General features: G+C 42.4%; 1 protein-coding gene across 3 annotated transcripts; it reads left to right on the top strand.

The window, feature by feature from the left end:
* Positions 1-11,344: 11,344 nt before the first annotated feature.
* On the top strand, positions 11,345-20,804 carry slitrk3a (SLIT and NTRK-like family, member 3a). Of its 3 annotated transcripts, none has more exons than XM_074641698.1 (3): positions 11,345-12,253; positions 12,947-13,038; positions 14,788-20,804. In XM_074641698.1, exon 3 carries the CDS (start codon positions 14,846-14,848, stop codon positions 17,558-17,560), a length of 2,715 nt encoding a protein of 904 aa, XP_074497799.1. In that variant the 5' UTR covers positions 11,345-12,253; positions 12,947-13,038; positions 14,788-14,845; the 3' UTR covers positions 17,561-20,804. The 3 variants fall into 3 exon arrangements, with proteins under 3 accessions (XP_074497799.1, XP_074497798.1, XP_074497800.1); XM_074641697.1 differs by having other exon boundaries at positions 12,944-13,038; XM_074641699.1 differs by lacking the exon at positions 11,345-12,253 and adding an exon at positions 12,406-12,766.
* Positions 20,805-22,741: the final 1,937 nt, after the last annotated feature.

Here is a 22,741-nt window from a genome sequence, read left to right as displayed (position 1 = left end):
TAGTTACAGTAAAGTTTTCAAAATGGAAATAATAAATGATTGATGATGGGTAGTGTTTCCAATCTTTATTTACGATACTCCATAATATGATTGGTCTTGTCAGTTGGCTTTAAGTCTTTCATTAATGTGATAGTTATAGATGAGTGACAGGATAAAGGGTGATAAAAGAGGCAGTCAAATGAAGTGAGTGCCCATTTTGTAGTGTTTGCCGTTACTACTTCATTTATTAATTTAATCTAGAACATGTCAAAAAAAGAATAAAATTACGATCTCAATGCCACCTTAGGAGACCTTTAAGAAAAAAAAGAAGCAGTTCAAACTAAGTGTAAGCTTGTGTTGCTGTTCTGCTGCATCATGTTTGTCTATTGCTGTCTATTGTGTGGTAGACACTACACCAGTGTTTGTGGCATGCCCTCTTTATCTCGGTCAAACATTCAAAAACTCGCCAAAGCCCAGAGCTACTCTTGCCACATAGAGGTCAGAGAGTTGACCCAGTTCTTCCTGTATCTGGGTTCATTCCCTCTGTCAAATACCGGGATGCGGCAAAAAACACATCAGGGAGGAACTGAAAGAGAGAAAAACAATGCCATTGCCCTAAGTGTGCCCAAAACAGTAACAAAGACAGCTTTAGCCTGCGGTTGATATAAGCCAACAACTACGCCCGGTGGACATAACAGCTTGTAAACTCATATGTCAAATATTTGTGTTTTGTACAACTTTCGACTCAGAGTCAGTGTTGAAGTGACTTAAGGTCGAACAGACGATCCCAAATCAATACCATATTCAGCGAAGAATATGTGAACTCTTCAGAATTAATTTGTTTTTCCGAATTTTTGTACATATTGTGCATGAAAACATCGGGCTAAATATAACCTATGATTCACTTCATCACCTTTCGACTTTAATAATGGTGGCTAGAGTTTATGCCTGCAGCACAGTGACCAAGCCGAGTACTCTGGCAGAGCCATGTAGGGTGATGCATGCAACTCTGTTAATGCTGAGAAAAACTCAGTGAACTAGAAATGTGGGATAATAGGTTATGTGTCAGATTTTTGATAACAAACACGTTCTAATGATGAATTTGATGGTTATTTTTGCACTATTATGACGCAACGACAAGGTGACATTCGTTGTAAATAAGGTGGAACTTCAGGGGCTATCGGGGAGCATGTTCCAGACACATTTGAAAGGAGTTTCATCCGTCATGAGTTTCAAATGGCACCTCAGATATTTATTTAGTTTATGACTATCTAGCTGTCACAGCTTACACCTCTGTCAGTGTTGCCTCTCTATCTCGGTCAAACTGACAAAAACTGGACAAAATCCAGAGCTAATCTTGTCACGGACATGTCAGGGAGATGACCCAGTTCTTCTTGTTTCTGGGGTCATTCCCTCTGTCAAAAACTGGGATGCAGGGGAAAACGTGTCAGAGAGGCAGTCGCAGAAAGAAAAACAATGAGCACTGTCACTGCCTTACATTTTATTCTGATGCCAACAATCTGATCAGTGTGTAAATGTGTCACCGAAAAAAAAGTACAAAAGATAATAACCATCTTGCTCTTGATTTCATGACACCCTAAAAGGGCTGCTGTAGCTCTGATTCATCTGGATTTAGGCCAGTTTAATCGATATTAATACAGAGACCACCAGAGTACAAACTACAGGTTAAAGGCTGTCTCGCTACCAGACTACAATATCCCTTCTTCTGTGAACATCACATGATATTACATTCATGCAATTTTACTCAACGTTTTCGGCAAAAAGCTGACACATCATTGTCTTTTCACAGCTGTTGAAGAACACATCCCTGAGTCACCTTCTGGTTATGGGACAGACTCTGCATGCAGCTTGGCCATTCAGACCAGATGATTGCAACTAAAGGATTTTAACTTTAAAGTACATTTTGAATCTCCGAGTCTGCAGCCTGTTAGTGTTTCCAGCTTCGTCTTGCCTTGCCTTCTGTCTAAGATGCGGAACTCTAGGGAAAGATGTTCAAGGCTAATGAAAATGAATGAAAGAAGAAAGACGAGAGAAAGATAAAGTCAAAATAGTAGCTCTTATGAATTTCAATGCCAGCTCCCATGAGGTTCCAACAAGTTTCCACCCTCTCCCCACATTTCTCTTTTCCCCCAATTGTCTTATTTCCCTCTGCTTTCTTTTCATAGACAAAATCTGAGCTGGAATCCAACATGGATGAAGTAGTTGGCATTTACGCTTACAAGGCTAAATTTCTACCTCCCTTGTGTGTGTGCACGTGTGTGTGTTTTTTTTTCTGATTTCACCCCATCTTTGCTAGACCTCTCTCCATCATTCTCTTTCTCCTTTCGCCATTGCAATTTACCCCAAAAACTCGTTGAGGCAGCAACTAATGTTCTCTCTCTTCCTCTCTATGTCTCTCTCTCTCTCTCGCTAGCTCTCCAGGGAGAGCAGTGTGTGAGAATTAGGTCTCTCAGCAGACGTGTTGTGGGTATTTTTGCTTCGACAGTTTGGGGCTATACAGCAAGCAGAGAGAGATAGTGGATGGGATGGTAGGCTTGGAGACTCTATATGTGTGTGTCTGTGTTTGTGTGGTGTGTAAGGGAGAGGGAGAGGGAGAGAGAGAGAGAGAGAGAGAGAGAGAGAGAGAGCGTGCCATGCAGGCTTTTGGCGAGGACACCATCTGGCCACGGGCTCAACGATTCAGCCAGCATGACTGCTAGAAGATCAACAAAACATGCATGCAATGAAGGTGCACGCATACAAACAAATGCAATAATCAGTGATAATTGTCTCATGGGGTCAATTATCTGAATGGGGTCATTAAAGATTTGTTGCTCTGGTGTGAAAGATCTCTTTATTAGGTCTTAGGAAACTTTCAAAACACTTGTATGTAGTTAGTTTTGTATTGTTAGGCTGTGAAATATTTTATTAACGTGTCTGCACAAAATATCTCACTCTACTTTGGGGTAGGCTGTGGAATACGTCCTTGATCTTGTAATTTGAGGCATAGTGAGAAGGCATGATGTAAGATACATTAGTAAAAGTTAATGGTCAAACCTCTAGCAGCCCAGTATCCCTTAAGCTATGTTCGCACTATGAGTGACAACAGCAACAAAACGGCGAGCTTGGCCTGCGACATTGTCACAGAGTCGCCGTTAAAGTGTTGCTCCAGCTCTCGTTGACTTACATATGTTGTTATATAGCACTGGAAACAGCATAACAGCATTTTTAAGACTAAACTGAACAGGGTGAAAAAGGTTGAGACCGTAGACTGTATATAACAAGTGGACATAGTCACACTGACGTCACCCATTGGTTTATGGACTGACGTTTTGAAGCCTCAAGTTCAGCATTTTGGCCATCGCCACCTTGGTTTTTGGCCGTCACCATCTTGGTTTCTTGCCGACGTTGTCTTGGTTATTTGCAACCAGAAGTGACACGAGATGGTGGAGCTAAGTACAACCGAATTCTGAATAATACATTTTTTGGCAACCAAAAATGTTATAATTAATTTCATGAACTGAAAACACACTGTGAAAGGGTTAAAGTTGTAACACGAAAACACGGACAATATTGCGTGATGCCATGGTAGCGACCTGTCAATCAAAAGGTAGCCACGACCTAAAGCATACCTTGCTTTATAGTCTATTTGACTCTAAATTGGACCATAATTTACTAAATGAACATCATGCTGTATTGAAGAAGACTTCAAACTAGTGATTGAGACCATAAACTCATGTTTACAATGTTTACTGAGGTAATAAATCAAGTGAGAAGTAGGCTCATTTTCTCATACACTTCTATACAATCAGACTTACTTTTGCAGCCTGCTGGCTATTCGAAACAATGAAAGTTTAAGGCACTTCCACACTGTCTTCACTTTTCAGACCCTAAAGTTGCCCGCTGGCTGAGACCAGCTCATTTTTATTTGTAACATGTCACGCAACGTCAAGTGTCGGCCGTCAGTTTGTAGTTGGGGTGTGTTTTTTTACCACGAACCAGACTGTATTTCACCGGTGTTTCTAACTACCAGTAGCCGCTACTTAGGAGTGTTTTTTTCCCATGAACCAGAGTGTATTTCACCGGTGTTTCTGACCGTGAATAGCCACGACTTGGGTGTGTGATGCAACTATGTCATGGCGGGTGTATTACTCAGGACCCGAGGAAGGGTAGTGTTGAGTATGAAGTTGTTTGTATGAGCCATTCTCTGCAAGCAGCAACACCACAGGCCGAGCATCAGCCCGTTCTGAACAGGCATCTTCTGCCAAGCACTGCACTAGATTTTTAAATAAACATATTTGGGACCTAGGACATCTTACATGTAGGCTTCTGCAATGTTATTTAACACATTTACGCTTGATGAAATGTGTCCTAGACTTTTGTTGTGATATAAAGCTCAAACATCACATGAAAAAAAAGGTTTTAACACAACAGAACCGCAGGGATCAGATTTTGAATTTCCTCACTGGAACTTTCAGTTTGATCTTTGCAAAATTAAAATAGGCTAAACGTGTGTGTGTGTGTGTGTGTGTGTGCGTGCGTGTGTGTGTGTGTGTGTGTGAACATTCACTGTATCTAGGGACACAGAGACATATGAAATGCAGTGACAGGGGCAGATAGGACAGAGTATTCCCCATTAAATCACAACATTTAATTCTCTAATTATGCAAGCAGTTAACAAGAAACGCCGCATTAACTTAGGTACTCTTCTCCTGATTTCTTGCTGTACACTGTAACGGTGTCAGAGACTTCAGTAACAGTAACTAATTTTTTTTTCGCGGAGTTTATGACAAAAAGCTCTATGATGGTATCTGAGGTCAAAACAGAGACACTACGAGGCTGTCCTTAACGGTGCAATGTTCTTATTAGACAATGACACCAACTTTCTTCGTCTCAATGTCAGATAGTGTTTGTGTGTGTGTGTGTGTGTGTGTGTGTGTGTGTGTGTGTGTGTGTGTGTGTGTTAAAAAGTGAGAGAGAGAGTGAGAGCATGCACTTGTCTGCGTTTTTATATTTGGATGCTCTTTTGTCCTGAACTTCATTCGCACTGTTGGGCCAATCACTCAGACGTGACCACATTAAAGTGCTGCTCAGTGGCCAACACACACACACACACACACAGAAACTCTCACACACACACACACACACACACACTGAGAGAGTTCATAAACTAAGGAAAAATTCACCAAAGCAAACCCCAGTGTGACATTTAACTTCTTTCTGCGGCCCAGAATATTTGCAGTGACTAATCCTAGGAGAATCCGCTTATACAATAGAAACGTATAATACTTGGGTTGATATTAAAAGGAGCATATGGCTTAATTTCCACTAAGAAGTTTCTCCAGGCTTCAATGGGGAGAAAAAAAACCTTTAGTGCTGCTAAAAATGAGAGCATTGTTCAAATTGAATACAAACATAAATTGATTTTTTTCAAAGAATCTTTTAAGTTCTGTTTTCCAAGTCAAAGTTTTCCCCAGCCACTGCTTCTTAAAGCCTAGGCCAGACTGCATTCTCACTCTGGAAACACATTGAAATTCCAAGGCCAGGCCCTGAACTACAAAGAAAACTTTTAAAGTGAACGCAACTGCAGATTCCTTATTTTCCACACAATGCCCTTTACAGCCTTATCTAGTGCTTCTTGTGGCTGTCAGTCAGCACCTCTTACTCATTCCTCTTAATTAAACTATGCACAACCCACTGAATATATTATAAAAGAAGAAAACTCAAATTATCTAGTTTTCTTTGCTGCTTCGATTCAAGCCGTATGCGTCATTAAATTGTGATATTTTTCTTCTATTCTACTCTTTAAGCATTGATAAACAACATTTTGATTTTGTTTTGCTATTTGTGGGTTTTTTTGTCCATCAGATTGTGAAAATTCTCTGGGCTTTCCGTAAAATCTCTTCATCTCAAACATCAACAAAGCATGCAGCATTTCTTAAAGTACAGACTGAGCTACAGTGTTATTAATTTAAAAAAAACAAACATGACAGTCATATTGTGTTGCTCGCTCAGGGGTGAGTGGACACATCCACTATAAGAGATGAGATACACAGCTGTGTCAAACTAATAAAGCAAGTCTGGTTGGCTCTTTTCCTCCAGTGACTCAATACGCTTGTTAGAGCAAGGAATCCATTCAACCAAGCAAGGTACGAGATATTCTCAATTCACAAAATCTTTTTAGCATACAGTATAAACCATCATCCATCCATGTCACACTGTTTTCTTCTCAATATCATGATTGGATCAGTCTTTGTTTGTGTTGAATGTAAGACAACTGAGATCATGTCCCATCCTTATGGCCGCATCTTTGTCCTACAGGCAGTCACATGGACAAGAATGCAGGCAGTGCAGAGACAGACGGACATAAAAGCAGTCAGCCATCAGGTGGAGCCACTGGCAGGTGGTCCGGTTGGCGGGCAGCCAGGCGGGGATGTAAGTGGACAGCAAGGAAGGCCGAGCAGCATTCAGACGTATTGACTTCCGAGCAGTCGGGCAGACTGACAGGAGGAGAGACAGCTAGATAGACAGGCCGATAGATAGGGAATTATTTGACTGTGCTTCCCACAATCCCTTGTGGTCCACAAAGGACTTAGGCAGGTGGCATGAGGTATGTCACCGAAACCCCTGATGACAAGCAGAGAAGGGGGGTAATGGAAAGTTTCACAAGGTGACAGCTAAAAAATACATTTTTAATGGAGACCAACTTTTTTTTCCCCTTTAACTTTTTCATTAGCTATAAAGGTCATACGGAAAATGGTTATTTTGTATTAACGAGTCAAAGTTTTAAATATATTTACATATTGTGAATATAACTAACATTGATATGGTTAAAACAGTACTAGAGTTGGCCTTTACAGTTAAAGTAGGGCTGTTAAAGTTAACGCGATAATAACGTGTTAACGCAAATTCATTTTAACGCCACTAATTTTTTTAAAGCATTAAAGCAACTTGCGGTTTTTTAAGTTTAGCGGGCTCAGTTTTAATGCTAGTGAAGATACTGTCATCATATGAAACTGAAAAAAAACAAGAAATCAATTGGTACCAACCATGTCCTACTAGCTTGTCAGGAAGGAGGTTAAATAACGCTCCAAAGTTGTGCTATTGGCATGGCCTTTTTCAAAGGGGTCCCTTGACTTCTGACCTGAAGATATGTGAATGAAAATGTGTTCTATGGGTACCCACGAGTCTCCCCTTTACCAACATGCCCACTATGATAATCACATGCAGTTTGGGGCAAGTCATAGTCAAGTCAGCACACTGACACACTGACAAATGTTGTTGCCTGTTGGGCTTGAGTTTGCCATATTATTATTTGAGCATACTTATAATGCGTAATGCAGTACCTGTGAGGGTTTCTGGACGATGTTTGTCATTGTTTTGTGTTGTTATTTTATGTCCAATAATAAATATATGTATATATTTGCATAAAGCAGCATATTTGCCCACTCCCATGTTGATAAGAGTATTAAATACTTGACAAAACTCCCTTTAAGGTACATTTTGAACATATAAAAAATGTGTGATTAATTTGCGATTAATCATGATTAACCATGGACAATCATGTTATTAATCGCGATTAAATACTTTAATCGATTGACAGCCCTAAATTAAAGTGATATTACTCTCTTAGCTAGAAGTTTAAGCATTGTAGCTACCAGCTAATACGTTACCAAATTAAATCCTCATCCTCATCCAAAACAGTTTGTTCCAATCTTTTACATAAAGTTTTTGAATGATCACCACATACGGTACGCTTGAGTGAATGAATGACATCCCTCTGTTGGAAGTGTTGTATGGGTGCATCTCCTGACTCTTTTCGTGTCAGGGTGTGGCTGCGGCTGAGCAGTGCCGACAGCCATTTCCTCCCCCGTTGATCGCTGAGCGGCTTGCTGTCCGCGATGACAGAGTTGTCACTGACGTCCCTTCATCATGCAGCGACGACCTCGAAAAGGTCAGTGGTGACCGAGTTTACTTTAATGGCCGTTATGATGTCCAGACATATCAGTCAAACATGTTTGAGTTGACAACGTTGTGCTTTTACTTTGCTTTTTCTTATGGACATAATGGCGGACAAGTTACAGAAAAGATTCATATGAGCTTTCTCTGAACTGTCATCAACGTAGTTAAGGTTTAGACAATAAAAATCACTTGGTTAAGAGTATGAAAAGATTGTGGTTATGATTAAAAGAAACTTCTGTTGATTGTTGTTGGAGATGTCCAAGAAAGATCAGTCATTATTGACCCCCCAACACAAGTGGTAGCTTGTCAGGAAAACATATATACGACATTGTATGTTGACCAATGCTGTTGTTTTCCTGGTTAAGAGAGTTTTGTTTTCACTACATCAATTGTTAAATCATGTTGGTGCTACAAAACCCGATCAACTATGCAAATCAACACCTCATGACTCAATCTGTTTATGTTATACCAACACTTTTTCTGTCAAGATTTTCTTTTTAGACTGAGGGTTTTGGCATGACACTTGTCAATGTCCAATTTCTGCTGTGTCACTCAAAGTGGACATTCTATCTGGTGATCTCATTAGCCCTGATCTGTAATTGGAAGGTTACTTCTGTTTCACTGTGACAAACTCTGGCCAATCCATGTTATGTGAGCTGAATGAAGGGGTTGTAGTGGCCCTATGTCAGTTTGTGTGACATTATCTGACAGGCTGAAGGAGTGAATGATGGCTTTTCATAAAAGACGGATGGCAGTTTTATGGGCCGCCAGCTGCTCCCAAACACTCTTCTCTAACCTCCCATCCACTGTGTGTGCACGGTACGCTTCTGTGTATTGGTGTGGATGGGCTTGGGTTGTGTGTAATTGCTTTATTTGGATAGGGACGACTTCAAATAAACTGACAGAGTAAATGGTTTACTTTGTAACACACATTTGTAATGATGAAGTCAAACAGTATCTGCTTATAAATGTATTCATTCATTAATTGTTTCGGGGCGGTTGTAGTTCAGTGGGTAGAGCAGTCGTCCTTTAACCGCAAGGTCGGTGGTTTGATCCCCAGTTCCTACTGTCTGCATGTTGAAGTTTCCTTGAGTGAGACACTGAACCCCAAGTTGCTACCCGGGTGCTTTACAGCAGTCCACTGCTCCTAACTGCTTAGGATGGGTTAAATGCAGAGGTCAAATTCCAGGTACCTGTATGACGAATCTAATAAAATGTAAGTTATTTTATTAATGTTTGGTTTGTGTTACTACCAGAGTGTGTAGAGTTATTTTAAAGCTGCAGTGGTTAGAAATGGAGAAAATATGATTTTAAAAAAGTTTTTTCTTTAACGGTCACTATATCCTGACGGTAGTGCATGAGGTCGGTAATATGCAAAACACTCATATACCTCTGTGTCCTCCGGTGCTCCTCATGGCATCTGCAAGATTTCATAGACTGGAAGAAAACAACCAATCAGAGCCGAGCTGGAGTCTGCTGTCCAACTGCCCTCTAGAGAGACGGCTGTCAATCGCAAACTCCGATCAAAAGGTCAAACTAGGCAGCGCTGATCAAATATGAATCAATATTCTGTTACCGTAATGCCTATTTCTCATGAAAAATGTTTTCAGAAACATCTTGTTAGTACACTGTTAGCTGTAAAATGAGAAAGTTTGTGACCCTTCAGCCATGTTGAGATCTGTTGAGGAAATACCAAAACACCGCCCACCAGCTGGAGCACAGCCAATAGGAATGCTCTCTCTCTTTAAAATGACCTGTGATTGGTCAAAGTCTCCTGTCAAAGAGCCAGGAGGAGGTGCAGAGTTCTAGTTTTCTCCCAGAACACTTGAACTACAATATGATGAAAGGTTATTATGGAATTTTTGCAAATGATGCCAAAATCATTCTGCGTACTGAAGCTTTAATGTAGGACATGATCTGATACAAATGCAGTATCATGGATTCGGAATCACCCAGTCGATGGGAAATCTATTGAAAATATTAATAGAAAGGTCTCCATTTGGACATAAAAACAGTGCAGATTGATGTATTTCCTATGTGCCCAGATGATGAGAATCTCCTCTGATCCCCTCAATCATTCACCCTATGTTGTGACATGTAAAGTTGTAAATCTACAACAAGTGTTACAAATGGGATAAAGGTTTACTCGTCTAATCCTACAACAGGATAATTTTAGAAATAAGCATGTGTGTGGGTTTATATGGAGGGACCACCAGGAGCCTTGAGCAGCATCCATGGTTACCCCTACAGTATACTGTATTTATTTCACATAAATGGGCACAGAGAGAGAACACACCGCTTTCTCCACCTGTAATAAACTGCAATAAGTCTGCCTTAATGTCATCAACTTCAGTTGTTATTTCCTGCTCTTTACAGTTGAAGGATCTCCTGGCAAATGTAAAAAAAAAAAAAAACCTTGCTGCATTAGACAGCAGAGTTTTTTTGTTTTTTTTACACTAATCAAGTATCCTTTCTACTTCACTGTGCTATAGAGAGCAAATATAAACAGCAGCCAAATCCTGAGGCAGTTCTTATACCACAGCAACCTAATATCATGGATTTACTGTAAATTGACATAATTATGGAAACAGGTTCTTCCTGGTTCTTCTCACCGCAATCCGCCCCCTCCCTTGCAGAGCTAAAAAAGAAAACTGGGGGATCGTGATGGAGATGGAGTCTCTCAGTCGTGCTTTTGTGCGCTCCTCTGGCTCGGCTTGCTGCTTCTCACAAACACGGGCTTGTGTTGCCCGCTGGAGGCGAGGAGGGGGAAGGCACGCAAACTGCGAGAGGAAAGATGAGGATGTGCTCCTGTATTTCCCTGCATGTGTCTCTCATGCCACCCTCTTCGTCCCCACAGCAGAGAGAGAGAGAGAAGAGGTATAGAGTAAAGAGTGGCTGCCAGCTCCACACTTTTTGTAACTGCAGCTTGAGAGAATAACCCCCAAAGTTGAAGAATTGAGTATCATTGTGATTATTATTATTGAATAATTATTTGAATTTTTGAATTGAAAGGATAGGATAGCCCCCTTGAGATGCAGCATCTCATTTTTGAGGGGGTTCCTATAAACACAAATACAAAAACACATACAGACAAAACAGCATTACATAACAAACATACACACATTTCAAATACACAGATACAGACAGCTTGCTCACCATCTATATACTATATACTAGAAAAATGCGATACAATGACCATATTGAAATACATTACATCAGCATAAAGAACAATTGCAACAGTTTTGTCTTCAGTTTATATGTATAGCACAAATAAACTGAGGATCAAAAGTAAATTAAAAACATGAACAGGTTGTTTTAAGATGAGAAAATAAATACATATATATATATATATATATAGAGAGAGAGAGAGAAATCTCAATAATGAAGCATGTAGAGAGAGAGAGAGTCATCTTGTGTCCTGACTGTCATCCACAGGTCTGGCGCGCTCCTCTCTCTCTTATTTATTATTTTATTTCCCTGCTGCGCGTAACCGCTGCCCAAAGCCGGTGCGCTCCTCTCCTCACTCTCTCTCCTCTTCTTCACTTCGCTTCTTCTCCTCCTCTCGACAGCATCCAGAACTACAGTATATAGCGCAACCGTCCCCATCACTCTTTTTTTTCCTCCCCTCCTTTCTCTCTCTCTCTCTCTCTCTCTCACCACCAGATCTCTCTCCACTGCGTCTCTCACCCCTTTTTGCTCTCCCCCCTCCTCCTCCTCCTCTCCAGCTCAGTCCCTCTCACTCCTCTGACGCACGACAGAGGGGAAACGGACCAGAGGAAGGAAAGAAAGAAAGACCAAAAAAAAAAAAAAAAAAGTAGCATCAGCAGCTGACCCAAACCAAACCGTCGATATGATCCACAGACTCTTGCTGCTCTTGCTGCCGCACCGGACAGAGACGCGGTCCTGAAGCCGAGAGGAGAGCGTTCTCACCCGGCTACACTGCTGTCGAGCGCTCGCCCGGGGGGCGGCGGCGACGGAGGAGGAGGAGGAGAAAGAGGAGGAGGAAGAGGAGGAGGAGAGGGGAGGAAGAGGAAGCGGACGGGCGCAAGTCGAGGGCTTGCATTTTAAGCAAAACTGCTTAGAAAAAAAAAAAAGGAGGCGAGAGAAAGAAGGAGAGAGAGAGAGAGTCACCGGAGAGCAAAGAGTGGGAGAGATTGCATTCCTATCACGTCTTCATTTTCTCCTCTCTTTTTTTTTGCCTCAGCCACAGAGTGAGAGGGAGAGGGAAAGAGAGAGAGAGAGAGATCTAACAAGATTCATACTTGTGGTCTTTTTTTCCCCTGATGCTGTCCAATGGCAGTGCGAAACTAAGGTGAGTGCTTAAAGCTGCCTGTGCTGGAGTGTATCATGAGGGGGAAATCGTATGCAGATGTGTGTGTGTACGTGTATACGTGTATGTGTGTGTATTGGTGTCTGCATAGCCATGGACTTCAAAAAAGGGCACACAACAAGCGCGCAACATACATACATGGAGTATAACGGATCGCATATAGGAGATCCAGTCGACTGATCAATAGCCTGTTTGTTTCTTTAATTCACCGTTTTCCCTGCATGCCAATGTCACGACGAAAAGGCTACTGCATTATGCTTGGCATGTATTTCAACAAGCGCTCTGCTCTGCTCTCTCTCCGCTTGTATTGACAGCAAGGTTATTTTGGAGGAGGGAATCTCAGTAAATGGGAGAAGCAGGATTCTTGGCATGTTTGGATTTGGATTTAGATACCATCGTTTCTCAATAACTTACTTATTCAAGATTGAAATCTCCTAATAGGTCGGATTGAAATTGCCACTCACGTCACTTTTTCTTTTTTTTTAATTCATGTAAGTAGCCTATAACACAGGGCTGCTGTGGAGAATCTCCCCAGCTTTTTTTTTTTTTTGTTGGAATCCGTGCCTCATTCACATGCGCATATCTTCCTCTCTCTCCCTCTCTCTCCTCTCCATCTCTGTTTCCTCTCCTCTTCCTCTATAACGCCTCGGTTCTCTGCTCTCTCTCCCTCAGCAGCCCGGCATCGGACGGTGGTGAGCGGGACGCACCGGGCAGCAACGGAACACATCGCTGGAGGATATGTGAAGTTGGAAATCCCGCTAAACTAAGTAGGTATATACCACCCCCAAGGGAATATAACATGGTGTTCTTAATTGCTTTAATATGTCGTTATTAGGGCTACTTTTTTCTTTTTTTGACATGCGCTTTTCGAGCTCTTATCATGGAAACGGAATCAATAAATCCTGGAGGATTACGCACGGAGAGGGCGATGAAAACAGTGATTTTTCATTCGTGTTCAAGGATCTTTTTTTCTTCTCCTTGGTGCGTTTTTTTTACTGTCACGTCTTTTTTTTGGGGATTACAATCTCTCTTCTTCCTTTTTTCCTGTCCATCCCTACACATGGGCTTTTTGGTTTCAGCACCACGGACAGCGGCTCTGCTCCGGCAGCAGACTGACGGTCCCATGCAGCAGCAGCAGCAGCGCAGCATCATCTCCTCCTCTGGATTGTTCAGCAGCCTCGTTTCAACGAACAGCATTGTGTGCGTGCGTGTGTGCGTGTAAAAAGTCACAGCTATGGAAAAAGATATTCAGGGGGATATACTGTGTATATGTGTGACTTTAGTCCCCACTTATCATGGAGATACTGAAGGGAATCTTCTATCAGCCTATCTTTTTTTTTTTAATCAAAGCGACATTTTACACACCTTTTATTATTATGATCATTATTATTTATTTATTTGACATTTGTCCTCTATATTTATATGTTTTTATTATGTGTAGGCCAGCCGGATCTACTAAAACACAGCCTCGGAGCAGCAGCTTCACCCATGCACTGCGCTTTTCGTGCCCTAATCCTCCAAATGGCATCAGACGATTCGGGAAGCCAGAAGAAGTTATATTGATTGTATTTTTTTTGGCAAATCATGGCAGGTTCAGCTACGATGAATAACAGTTTTCCCATGCATTCTTTGGGTTTATTCGTGGGGCATTTAACCCAAAGAAAACGCCATGCAGGCGAATAGCTCTGTCTGTTTTCTGCACGTCGGAATCATTGGACCAAGTGGACTATTTATCCCTTATTTTGTACCATTTTCCAGCATCTTTAGTAAACTCAGACCTTACATTTCCTGTATAGCGTGACACTGTTTACATTTTGTTATAGCCTATCAGATTTCTATGAGCCGTATATAGAGAAGAACATATACATATGTGGAGATTCATTCTAACGAGATGGATGTTTCACAGAGTCCCTCGACGGTCCTCATCTCGTCCCACTAATGGTCACCGAGCTGATACCTATTCCGTTCCCGTCCACTTGCCTGCGATAGAGGCTCTCTCATTTACCGAGAGAGAGATCGAGGTCCCTGTTATGTAATGAATCCAGCAGGAGGGACGGTGTCTCCTCACCACTAACCTCACCCCTCACCACCACCTGCTGTTGCCTTGCGTTTATTCACGGCGATAAGCATCTCTCAGGTGATTTATTGCGACCTTACCAGCATGTCTGCTGTATAATAAATGACATTTCCCTCCATATAGTGGCGTTAACTGTCTGGATGCAGGGATTTGTTTGCGTTGCTGGGTATCATATTACCCATCCAAGAGATGCTGGGTTCATATTTTGTTTGAAATACCCAGCAATATTACAACAGTATGGTCTCCAATGTCATTCTATTATTCATTGGTATTCATTTCAAAGCTGTCCTCCATTCTACTGAAACTAATGCACCCTTCCTCTCCGGCTCTCCTGCCTTGTCTCTCACCTCGAACTTCACATTTTGAGATTGTGTGTGTACTTCTGTGTGTATTCCCTCACCTCCACATCCATTCTCTCTCCCTCTGTTCTCTGTTGCAGTGCTGTGAAGTGGCTCTGTCCGTGGAGCCGAGACTTCATCCCCTCGGTGTCAGCGAGGATGCTGTGGGTTACCTTGCTGAGCACCATAGCCTTAGGATGGACCACCCCGATCCCAATGCTAGAGGACTCCGAGGAGATCGACGAGCCCTGCTTCGAGCCCTGCTACTGCGAGGTCAAAGAGGGCATCTTCCACGTCCACTGCGACAGCAAAGGATTTACAAATGTCAGCCAGATCTCTCAGATATGGAGCCGGCCGTTCAAGCTCAACCTGCAAAGGAACTCCATGAGGAAGCTTTACTTTAATAGCTTCCTCCATCTCAACAATGCCATATCCCTTAATCTGGGTAATAACGCCTTGCAAGACATCCACGCGGGAGCGTTCAATGGCTTGGGAATACTCAAGCGGCTGTTCCTGCACGAAAACAAACTGGAAGTTTTCCGGAATGACACTTTTCTGGGGTTGGAGAGTTTAGAGTATCTCCAGGCGGACTACAATGTCATCAAACGGATAGAAAATGGTGCTTTCAGGCACCTTCACAAATTGAGAGTGCTCATACTGAATGACAATCTGATCCCTGTGCTCCCAAATTATCTTTTCCGATCTGTGTCGCTCACACATCTGGACCTGAGAGGAAACAGACTAAAGACTTTGCCGTATAAGGGCACGCTGGAGTACATTGGGAGGAGCTTAATGGAAATCCAGCTGGAGGAGAACCCCTGGAACTGTGTGTGTGAGATCGTCCAGTTAAAAACCTGGCTGGAGAGAATCCCTTATACAGCTTTGGTGGGTGAAATCACATGCGAGTACCCGTTCCACTTGCACGGGAAAGACTTGCGGGAAATCAAGCGCAGCGAGCTCTGCCCGCTGCTCTCCGATGCAGAGATCGAGGCCAAGCTGGGAATTCCCCGGGTGCCATTCAGCAATGAGAACACATGGCCTACTAAACCTTCCTCCATGCTCTCCTCCTTCCACAACACAGCCTCTTCTGTGGAATACAAGGAAAGAGTTGTCAAGCCTACCAAACGACCTCGACCCACAAAGAACCCCCCTACCCCTCGTAGCATCTACCCAGGCAACAACCAGGCCCCTGTTGCTGGCTACCAAACAAGGCCTCCCATCCCAATCATTTGTCCAGCTGGATGTACCTGCAACCTTCACATCAATGACCTGGGACTAACGGTGAACTGTAAAGAGAAAGGTTTTCACAACATCTCGGAGCTCCTGCCTCGGCCCCTCAATGCCAAGAAATTGTATCTCAGTGGGAACTTAATACAGAAAATATACCGTTCTGATTTCTGGAACTTCTCAAGTTTGGATTTACTGCATTTAGGAAATAATCGGATATCCTACGTCCAAGAGGGCGCATTCATCAACCTGCCAAACTTGAAAAGTTTATATCTGAATGGGAATGACATTGAGAGACTCACCCCTGGGATGTTTCGGGGGCTTCAGGTGTTGAGTTATCTTTACTTTGAGTATAATGTCATACGTGAGATACAGCCCAATGCTTTCTCCCTGATGCCAAACCTCCAGCTGGTTTTCCTCAATGACAACCTGCTACGCTCCCTCCCCAATGATGCTTTTGCTGGCACCAACCTTGCACGCCTCAACCTCCGCAACAACTACTTTCTCACCATGCCTGTGCGTGGTGTTCTGGAGCATCTGATCTCCATTGTCCAGATAGATCTCCATCAAAACCCCTGGGACTGCTCCTGTGACATCATCCCCCTCAAACAGTGGCTGGAGAAGCTCTCCTCCGTCATCGTGGTTGGAGACGTCATCTGCAAGACACCCGAGTTTGCTTTTGGGAAGGACCTGCGTTTGCTGGAGGTCGAGGTCATCTGTCCTGAGCTCAAGTATTCTTCAGGCCCCTCCCCGGCCCTGCCCGGTGGGGATGACCTCACCACGGGGAGCTCTGACATGGAGGAGGCAGGCAGGAGAGGGGCTGTCCCGCTGTCTGTCCTCATCCTCAGCCTACTCATCCTCTTCATCTCCGCTGTGTTTGTAGCTGCCGGGCTTTTCGCCTTTGTTCTTCGTCGCAGGAAGAAGCTTCCCTTCCGGAAACGTTCCGAGGTAGATCTGACGGGGATCCAAATGCAATGCCGGATTTTTGAGGACCCACCGAGGCAGAGCTGCGCCGGCAACACCGGAACACCAGAGAAACCGACACCCAGTATGCACACACACTCTCACACTAGTCACACACACGCCCACGGTCACGTTTATGATTACATCCCCCATCCTGTGACTCAGATGTGTAACAACCCCATCTATAAGCCTCGAGAGGGGGAGATAGCAGAGGAAGACAGAGCGCAGTTTTCAGAGAAGAAAGACAATGGCAGCAGTAGCAACAGTAACTACAGAACCTTGTTAGAGAAAGAGAGAGAGTGGACCCTGGCCCTCTCCAACTCTCAACTCAACACCATCGTCACAGTTAACCACTCCACGGCTGACATGGCAGGGTTTCATGAGAACGGAGGGCTCTGCCCTACAGTAATTGACAGTCAGAGGCCCACGCCAACGGTGGGCTTTGTAGACTGTTTGTATGGGACAGTACCCAAACTAAAGGACATGCATGTGGCGCATGCGCACCCACCAGGCATGCAGTATCCGGATTTGCAGCAGGATGCACGGCTGAAGGAGACTTTGCTTTTCACGGCGGGGAAAGGCTGCTACCCTGACCCGTCCCAAAGCGATTACCTCGAGTTAAGGGCCAAACTTCAAACCAAGCCGGATTACCTCGAAGTCTTGGAAAAATCGTACCGGTTTTAACCCTTCTAGCCCATGGAGAAAAAAAATACAAAACCAACACATTCACTTTGCCACCCTCAAAACAAAAAAAAATCACCCAAAACCAATATCAAAAAAACAAACTTGAAAAAGCAGCATGATATAAAATAAAATATTATATTACAGTTACAACAAAGTTTCCCCCCCAAATCACTTTGGAGGAGAGGCCATTCTCAGATATTTCAATGAAGTGCCTTTTTTTCAGAGTAGCCAGCAATGTCAACAGCCGTTATTTTTATAATATATAAATATCTCTATATGCCCAAGAGGGAGCAAAAGAGGAATGAGAGGGGCGCCGGGGAATAAAACATACAAATCATCCTAAAATACATCCGTCACTAAAACCCCTTTTTATGGAGTTACCATGATGCTCAAGACACACGGGAGCTGGACGTCTCCCTGACTTGGGGGTTTCCTTTCTGTACTCTTTTACCCCTGACTAGGATGTACAAACACCCGGAGGCCGTGCACATAAAGTTTGTAGGAAACGATCGAAAGAGAGGAAAAAATACATATATTAAAACAAACTGCAGTTTGCTGCATGCACTCGCTTCAGTGCAGGAAGCGAGGGGGATTTACTCAGAACTATCACATCACATTATGAACAGAGATACTGCAACGCATTTACAGTTCAGTGTTCTATTTAATTTTTATATCTTATTAATATGGTTATTACTATAAATGAGGACTTCTGTCTATATCAGGGTGCTTCTCGTAAGAAGGACGCGCCGACGCACGGATGGTCAAACATTTGTGAATATTATTATAAGACAACGCTCAAGGTTTTCTGGATATTTCCACGCACTTTGTTGACCTCCCCTCCCCCCTTCCATCCTTCATTGCTTCTGGATTCCCCATCGTCACCCACTAACGGCTTTGTAGGAGGCACTTTTAATGTTTTCTCTCTCACAAAGATTTGAAGAAAAATGTGCATATATTTATTCTGTAATTTCAGTGAAGAATTTAATTGTAAAGGTAATGTTAAATCAATGTATAGTGATTATGCGTCTGGTATAGCCTTCTTAATAAAAACAAACTCTTCAATCAAATGATGAAAGGGTTGATGCCACGGGAACCTGTGTGTGGAGCACTATTGACGGGCTGTGTACTTGGTGTCTTGTTAACAATGGCATGTTGAAGCTGTGGCCAACCATCATGAGGTAATGCTGCTGGAGAGGGAAGAATAGCTACTGAACCAATAGAGTGCTAGACAGGAATGCAAAGGAATGCAGTAGAGGGCAATAACATTTAAACTCAGCTCAGCTGCGTATTAGTTTTGGATTAGTACCAAATTAATTTAAGTTATAAGGAAAGGGTCAATTTAAAGGGCAAACTATGTTGTTTTTTTTCTGGAAAATATAATCACTTTTTCTGTCCACTGGTAGTTTGTCCTAAGATCTTCACCTGCTCAGTATCATAGTTTATTTGCCACTACATTACTGGTCCTAGTTGGATGTAATGAAGGTAAAAAGATAGAGAAAACACAATGCCAGAACAACTCAAATGACTGACAAGCTGCTGGTTTTGAAGTGGATGATGACTGGATATACCAAATCAGTGAGGTACGCTGCAATTTGAATCATCTAAACGGGTATTGCTGATGTAGGCTATAATAAACGGTAATTGAGAAGGCGAATGAAAACATGATTGGAAGTCGCTCTTTGATCTTACGCAACTAACTTCCGACTCCCTCCATAGTAGCAATGTGGATTCAGTCCACTGGAGGGCGATGAGAAGGCGTTCAGATCCATTGGGCATTTAACAGATTGGATGCAATTATAATGTAATGCACACAATGTTTATCTTGAGATCATGTTTCATATTTGGTATGAATTATTTTTGAAAATATCTATATAAATATATATAAAACCTACAAGTGGCATAAGATAATTTTATTCATTCCAGCAGTGTCATGCTTTTTTAATTTTATTTCTTTGTGCTTTATTTCAACCGATATTGTCTTGAAAATGGCGGAATAAAGCAGGTCACTCTAGCTGTATCAATGAAACGAAATATTATTTTCAAAAAAGGAAAACAGAGCTGACTATTGCTTTAACATATTTTTTTTTGCATTGAAATCCCAAACGGTAAATTAATCCGCCATTCTCTCTACCACAGCAAATTAATTGCTTAACTTTTTTGCTGTGATTTTTTGATAATTTATATTTCCCTATCCAAGCCGGATTCATTTTTGGGACCAAATAGTACAAGTAGACAAAAAACAAGGCTGACGCAGCTGTGGAGTAAATATGGTGTAACAGTACACGTCATCATAGTGCCATTTTTTTTTCTCTTTCCTGAGGGGAAATTTTAATTTTGGGGGAAAAATATGATGCAATCTTGATGTCTATAAATTTGTGAATATATATTATGGAAAGGAGGGTGCATTTCTGTTTTGTTTTAAAATGGGCACGATATGCCATTTGCTTTGATTCCAGTAGGTTTAGAAGTGATGATCCTCAGTTGCAATTGGGTGTTATAGTTTCTCATATGTGTCAACCTACACTAAGTGGAAGATATGTAGCAAACCACATACTTCCCTCTTAAACGGGAAGGCCCTTAGCTAGTTTAGAGCAATCATCGTCACCAGTATTGATCATCAATGATCCAGGCTATAAGCTTGCATAATATGAAACCTTGTGCTGTATTCATTGTTTCCTTTCTTTAACAGTTATTGTTGCTCAAATAAGTGGAGGTCATCTGCATATAAAGCTTTTGTAAGCATGGGAGCGTCACTTCGAGGCTGTTTTTTTACTTACAGAAAGTTTCACAATGCTGTACCCCCCCCATGTTGTGCTTTCCCACCTCATTGCCCTGTTCATTTTCTTTTGCTTTATCACTTATACACTCACACAGACACACACACACACACACACACACACACACACACACACACACACACACACGTTAAGCCTTCCTTTCCCTGACCAAGAGGTTAGACTATATGGTCAGCATTTTCAGTGTGCACTCAGTTTGATTAAAAATATAATGCATTACTCTGTTAAACCCAACTCTCACCATCAACCCCACCCCCACCACCCCAAATGAATAAATAAATAAAGTTTTGGGATCATTGATGATTTTTGCTAAAGCCCCATATCTTGGTAACCGTTTATCGTCCACCCCTGTCACCCACCCACCATGATATTTCACAATTGAGTGCTGGGCTTGGTCCCATTATACCCTGCTGAGTGGTTTTATCCCAATAAATCCTCTTGTTATCCTGCACTAATATCTCCAAGTGATTTCATACTTTGGTGGCATATTAGATATGGGCAACCAATGGGATTGAAGGTTGGCTAAATGTTTCTTTTTGGTGTGTGTGAAATGTAAACATTCACTTCCCTTGTTTGAATCTCTTCTCTATTCAGTCAGTGATATTTGAATTTCGCAGCGGAGTTAACCTTTCCTTCGACATCTCTCTTGAGGTTTTGTGCGTTGGCAAGACTTCAGCACGGTAAATGCGGTGTGTGCCTTTCTTTCTGTCCTTGGCTTCCTCTGTGTCTCTGTCTCTATACGAGTCTCACTCGCTCTCTCTTTTGTCTACTTGTGTCCTCCTTTCTGCTCTAATGCTGAGTTTGTAGTGTGATCTTTTGTGTTTCACCAGTCTTGATGTGGGCTTTGGCTGACTTGACAGCTTCTCTTATGCCTACGTAGGTCTGGGGTCAGTTATACTTCCTTAGTCTTGTTTTTTTTTTACGACTTTAACCAGCTCTGAACAGAAATATGTTGAAAGAGAAATTCTTTGTAGTTGTTTACTGTCTTTGTATCTCCATTTTGGATGCTTCAGACGGTCTTCTAACTTCCGTGGAAACAGTGCGCAGTCTTGCCTTATTCGAATGAAACCCACATACTTAAATTAGCTGAAATCATCTACTTTATTAAGATATATTCTGTGATGGATTGATGGTGGTGGGTTGATTGTTTACTGGCACAGTTACACTGATCGAGTGATCCAAACTACAATAGCACACACTGACAACAATGCTGTAAATGTTCTGCAAGGCTTCTGTTGGTTTTGCTCTCGTTGTAGACAAGTTAAATTATAAGAATGCTTGGCACACTTTCCTTCAGGCATTTATCTAAAAGTCTTATTAGAACATAATGCAGAATATAATCCAGCAATGCATGCTTATTAAAACACACGTAATGACACTTAATTCTATATCAATTTGCTGATTTAAAACCGTCACCATGACATAGCTGTTTCAAATTAGCCCGTTTAAGAGATATGAGATACTATAAGCCTATTAGAAAAGCTTCTGTAGGCTCTCACACCAGCTCAGAATTCACTCCAGCCATTTGATGGAACTAAATATCTGTGTATATATTTTGTGATGAGTGGCAGCGGTAACCCGAATGTGACTGTGTGGATTACAGGTACGCTTTTTTTAGGTGGTGTCATGCATTTTCGTCCTCTCCTCTTTTTGCTCAGGATATTTTTGTGGCCTCTGGTTGCTGTTTGGCTGCTATGTGCCTGCACTGCATAGTGGAAGAGTAGTGCTGACAGTTGTCGGTGCACCTATGTGTGTCTGCGCAACGAGAGAGAGAGAGATGATGTCAGACAGATAGATGGATATTTGAGAGTCTTAATTAGGAATGGCGGCACGGCATGAATAGCAAGAGGAATAAAACAAATGGGAGGAAGGGATCAGTTTGAGAGTACTATCGATGGGAGGGAGAGCACAGACAAGCGGCTTAGGGAAGGGCGAGAGAACATGGAGTTGTCAGTGGAGGATTGTGAAGGATGTGCCACTTAGAGAAAGTAGGGATTCTTTGTGCGCTTTTGTCGCAGAAAGACTCCGTAATTGTCCAATTAACCAAAGTGAGAGTCCAAAGCAGAGGGAGAGCATGTTATGAAGACGCTGAAAGAGGGTTGCGGCCACTTATATGTGGCATTATGTGCATTTGTGTATGTGTGGTAGGGTGATATGCTTTATGGAAGCAGGGAATTATCTCCAGTTTGCTGAAAAAAACAAATCTGTCTCTGACCATGGTGCTGAAGTTGCAGTATGCTGCAGGTGCTGCATACGGAAAGGCACGTTCCAATTTTTTGTGCATGCGTGTTTTGTTTGCGCATGGTGGGAAATGTGGGGAAGGCTCTTTTGCCCGTGTGTGTGTGTGTGCGTAAGGAGCTTATTTGAGTTTTGTGTGATTATGCTG

This window comes from Sebastes fasciatus, chromosome 7 (assembly GCF_043250625.1).
Source record: "Sebastes fasciatus isolate fSebFas1 chromosome 7, fSebFas1.pri, whole genome shotgun sequence".
Lineage (NCBI taxonomy): Eukaryota > Metazoa > Chordata > Actinopteri > Perciformes > Sebastidae > Sebastes > Sebastes fasciatus.
Note: the sequence above shows the minus strand (reverse complement) of the source record. Positions and strands in the feature narration are given on the sequence as shown.

Excerpts from the sequence above, each read along its gene's own strand:
- slitrk3a (XM_074641698.1), top strand. The coding sequence starts at position 14,846 with ATGCTGTGGGTTACCTTGCTGAGCACCATAGCCTTAGGATGGACCACC.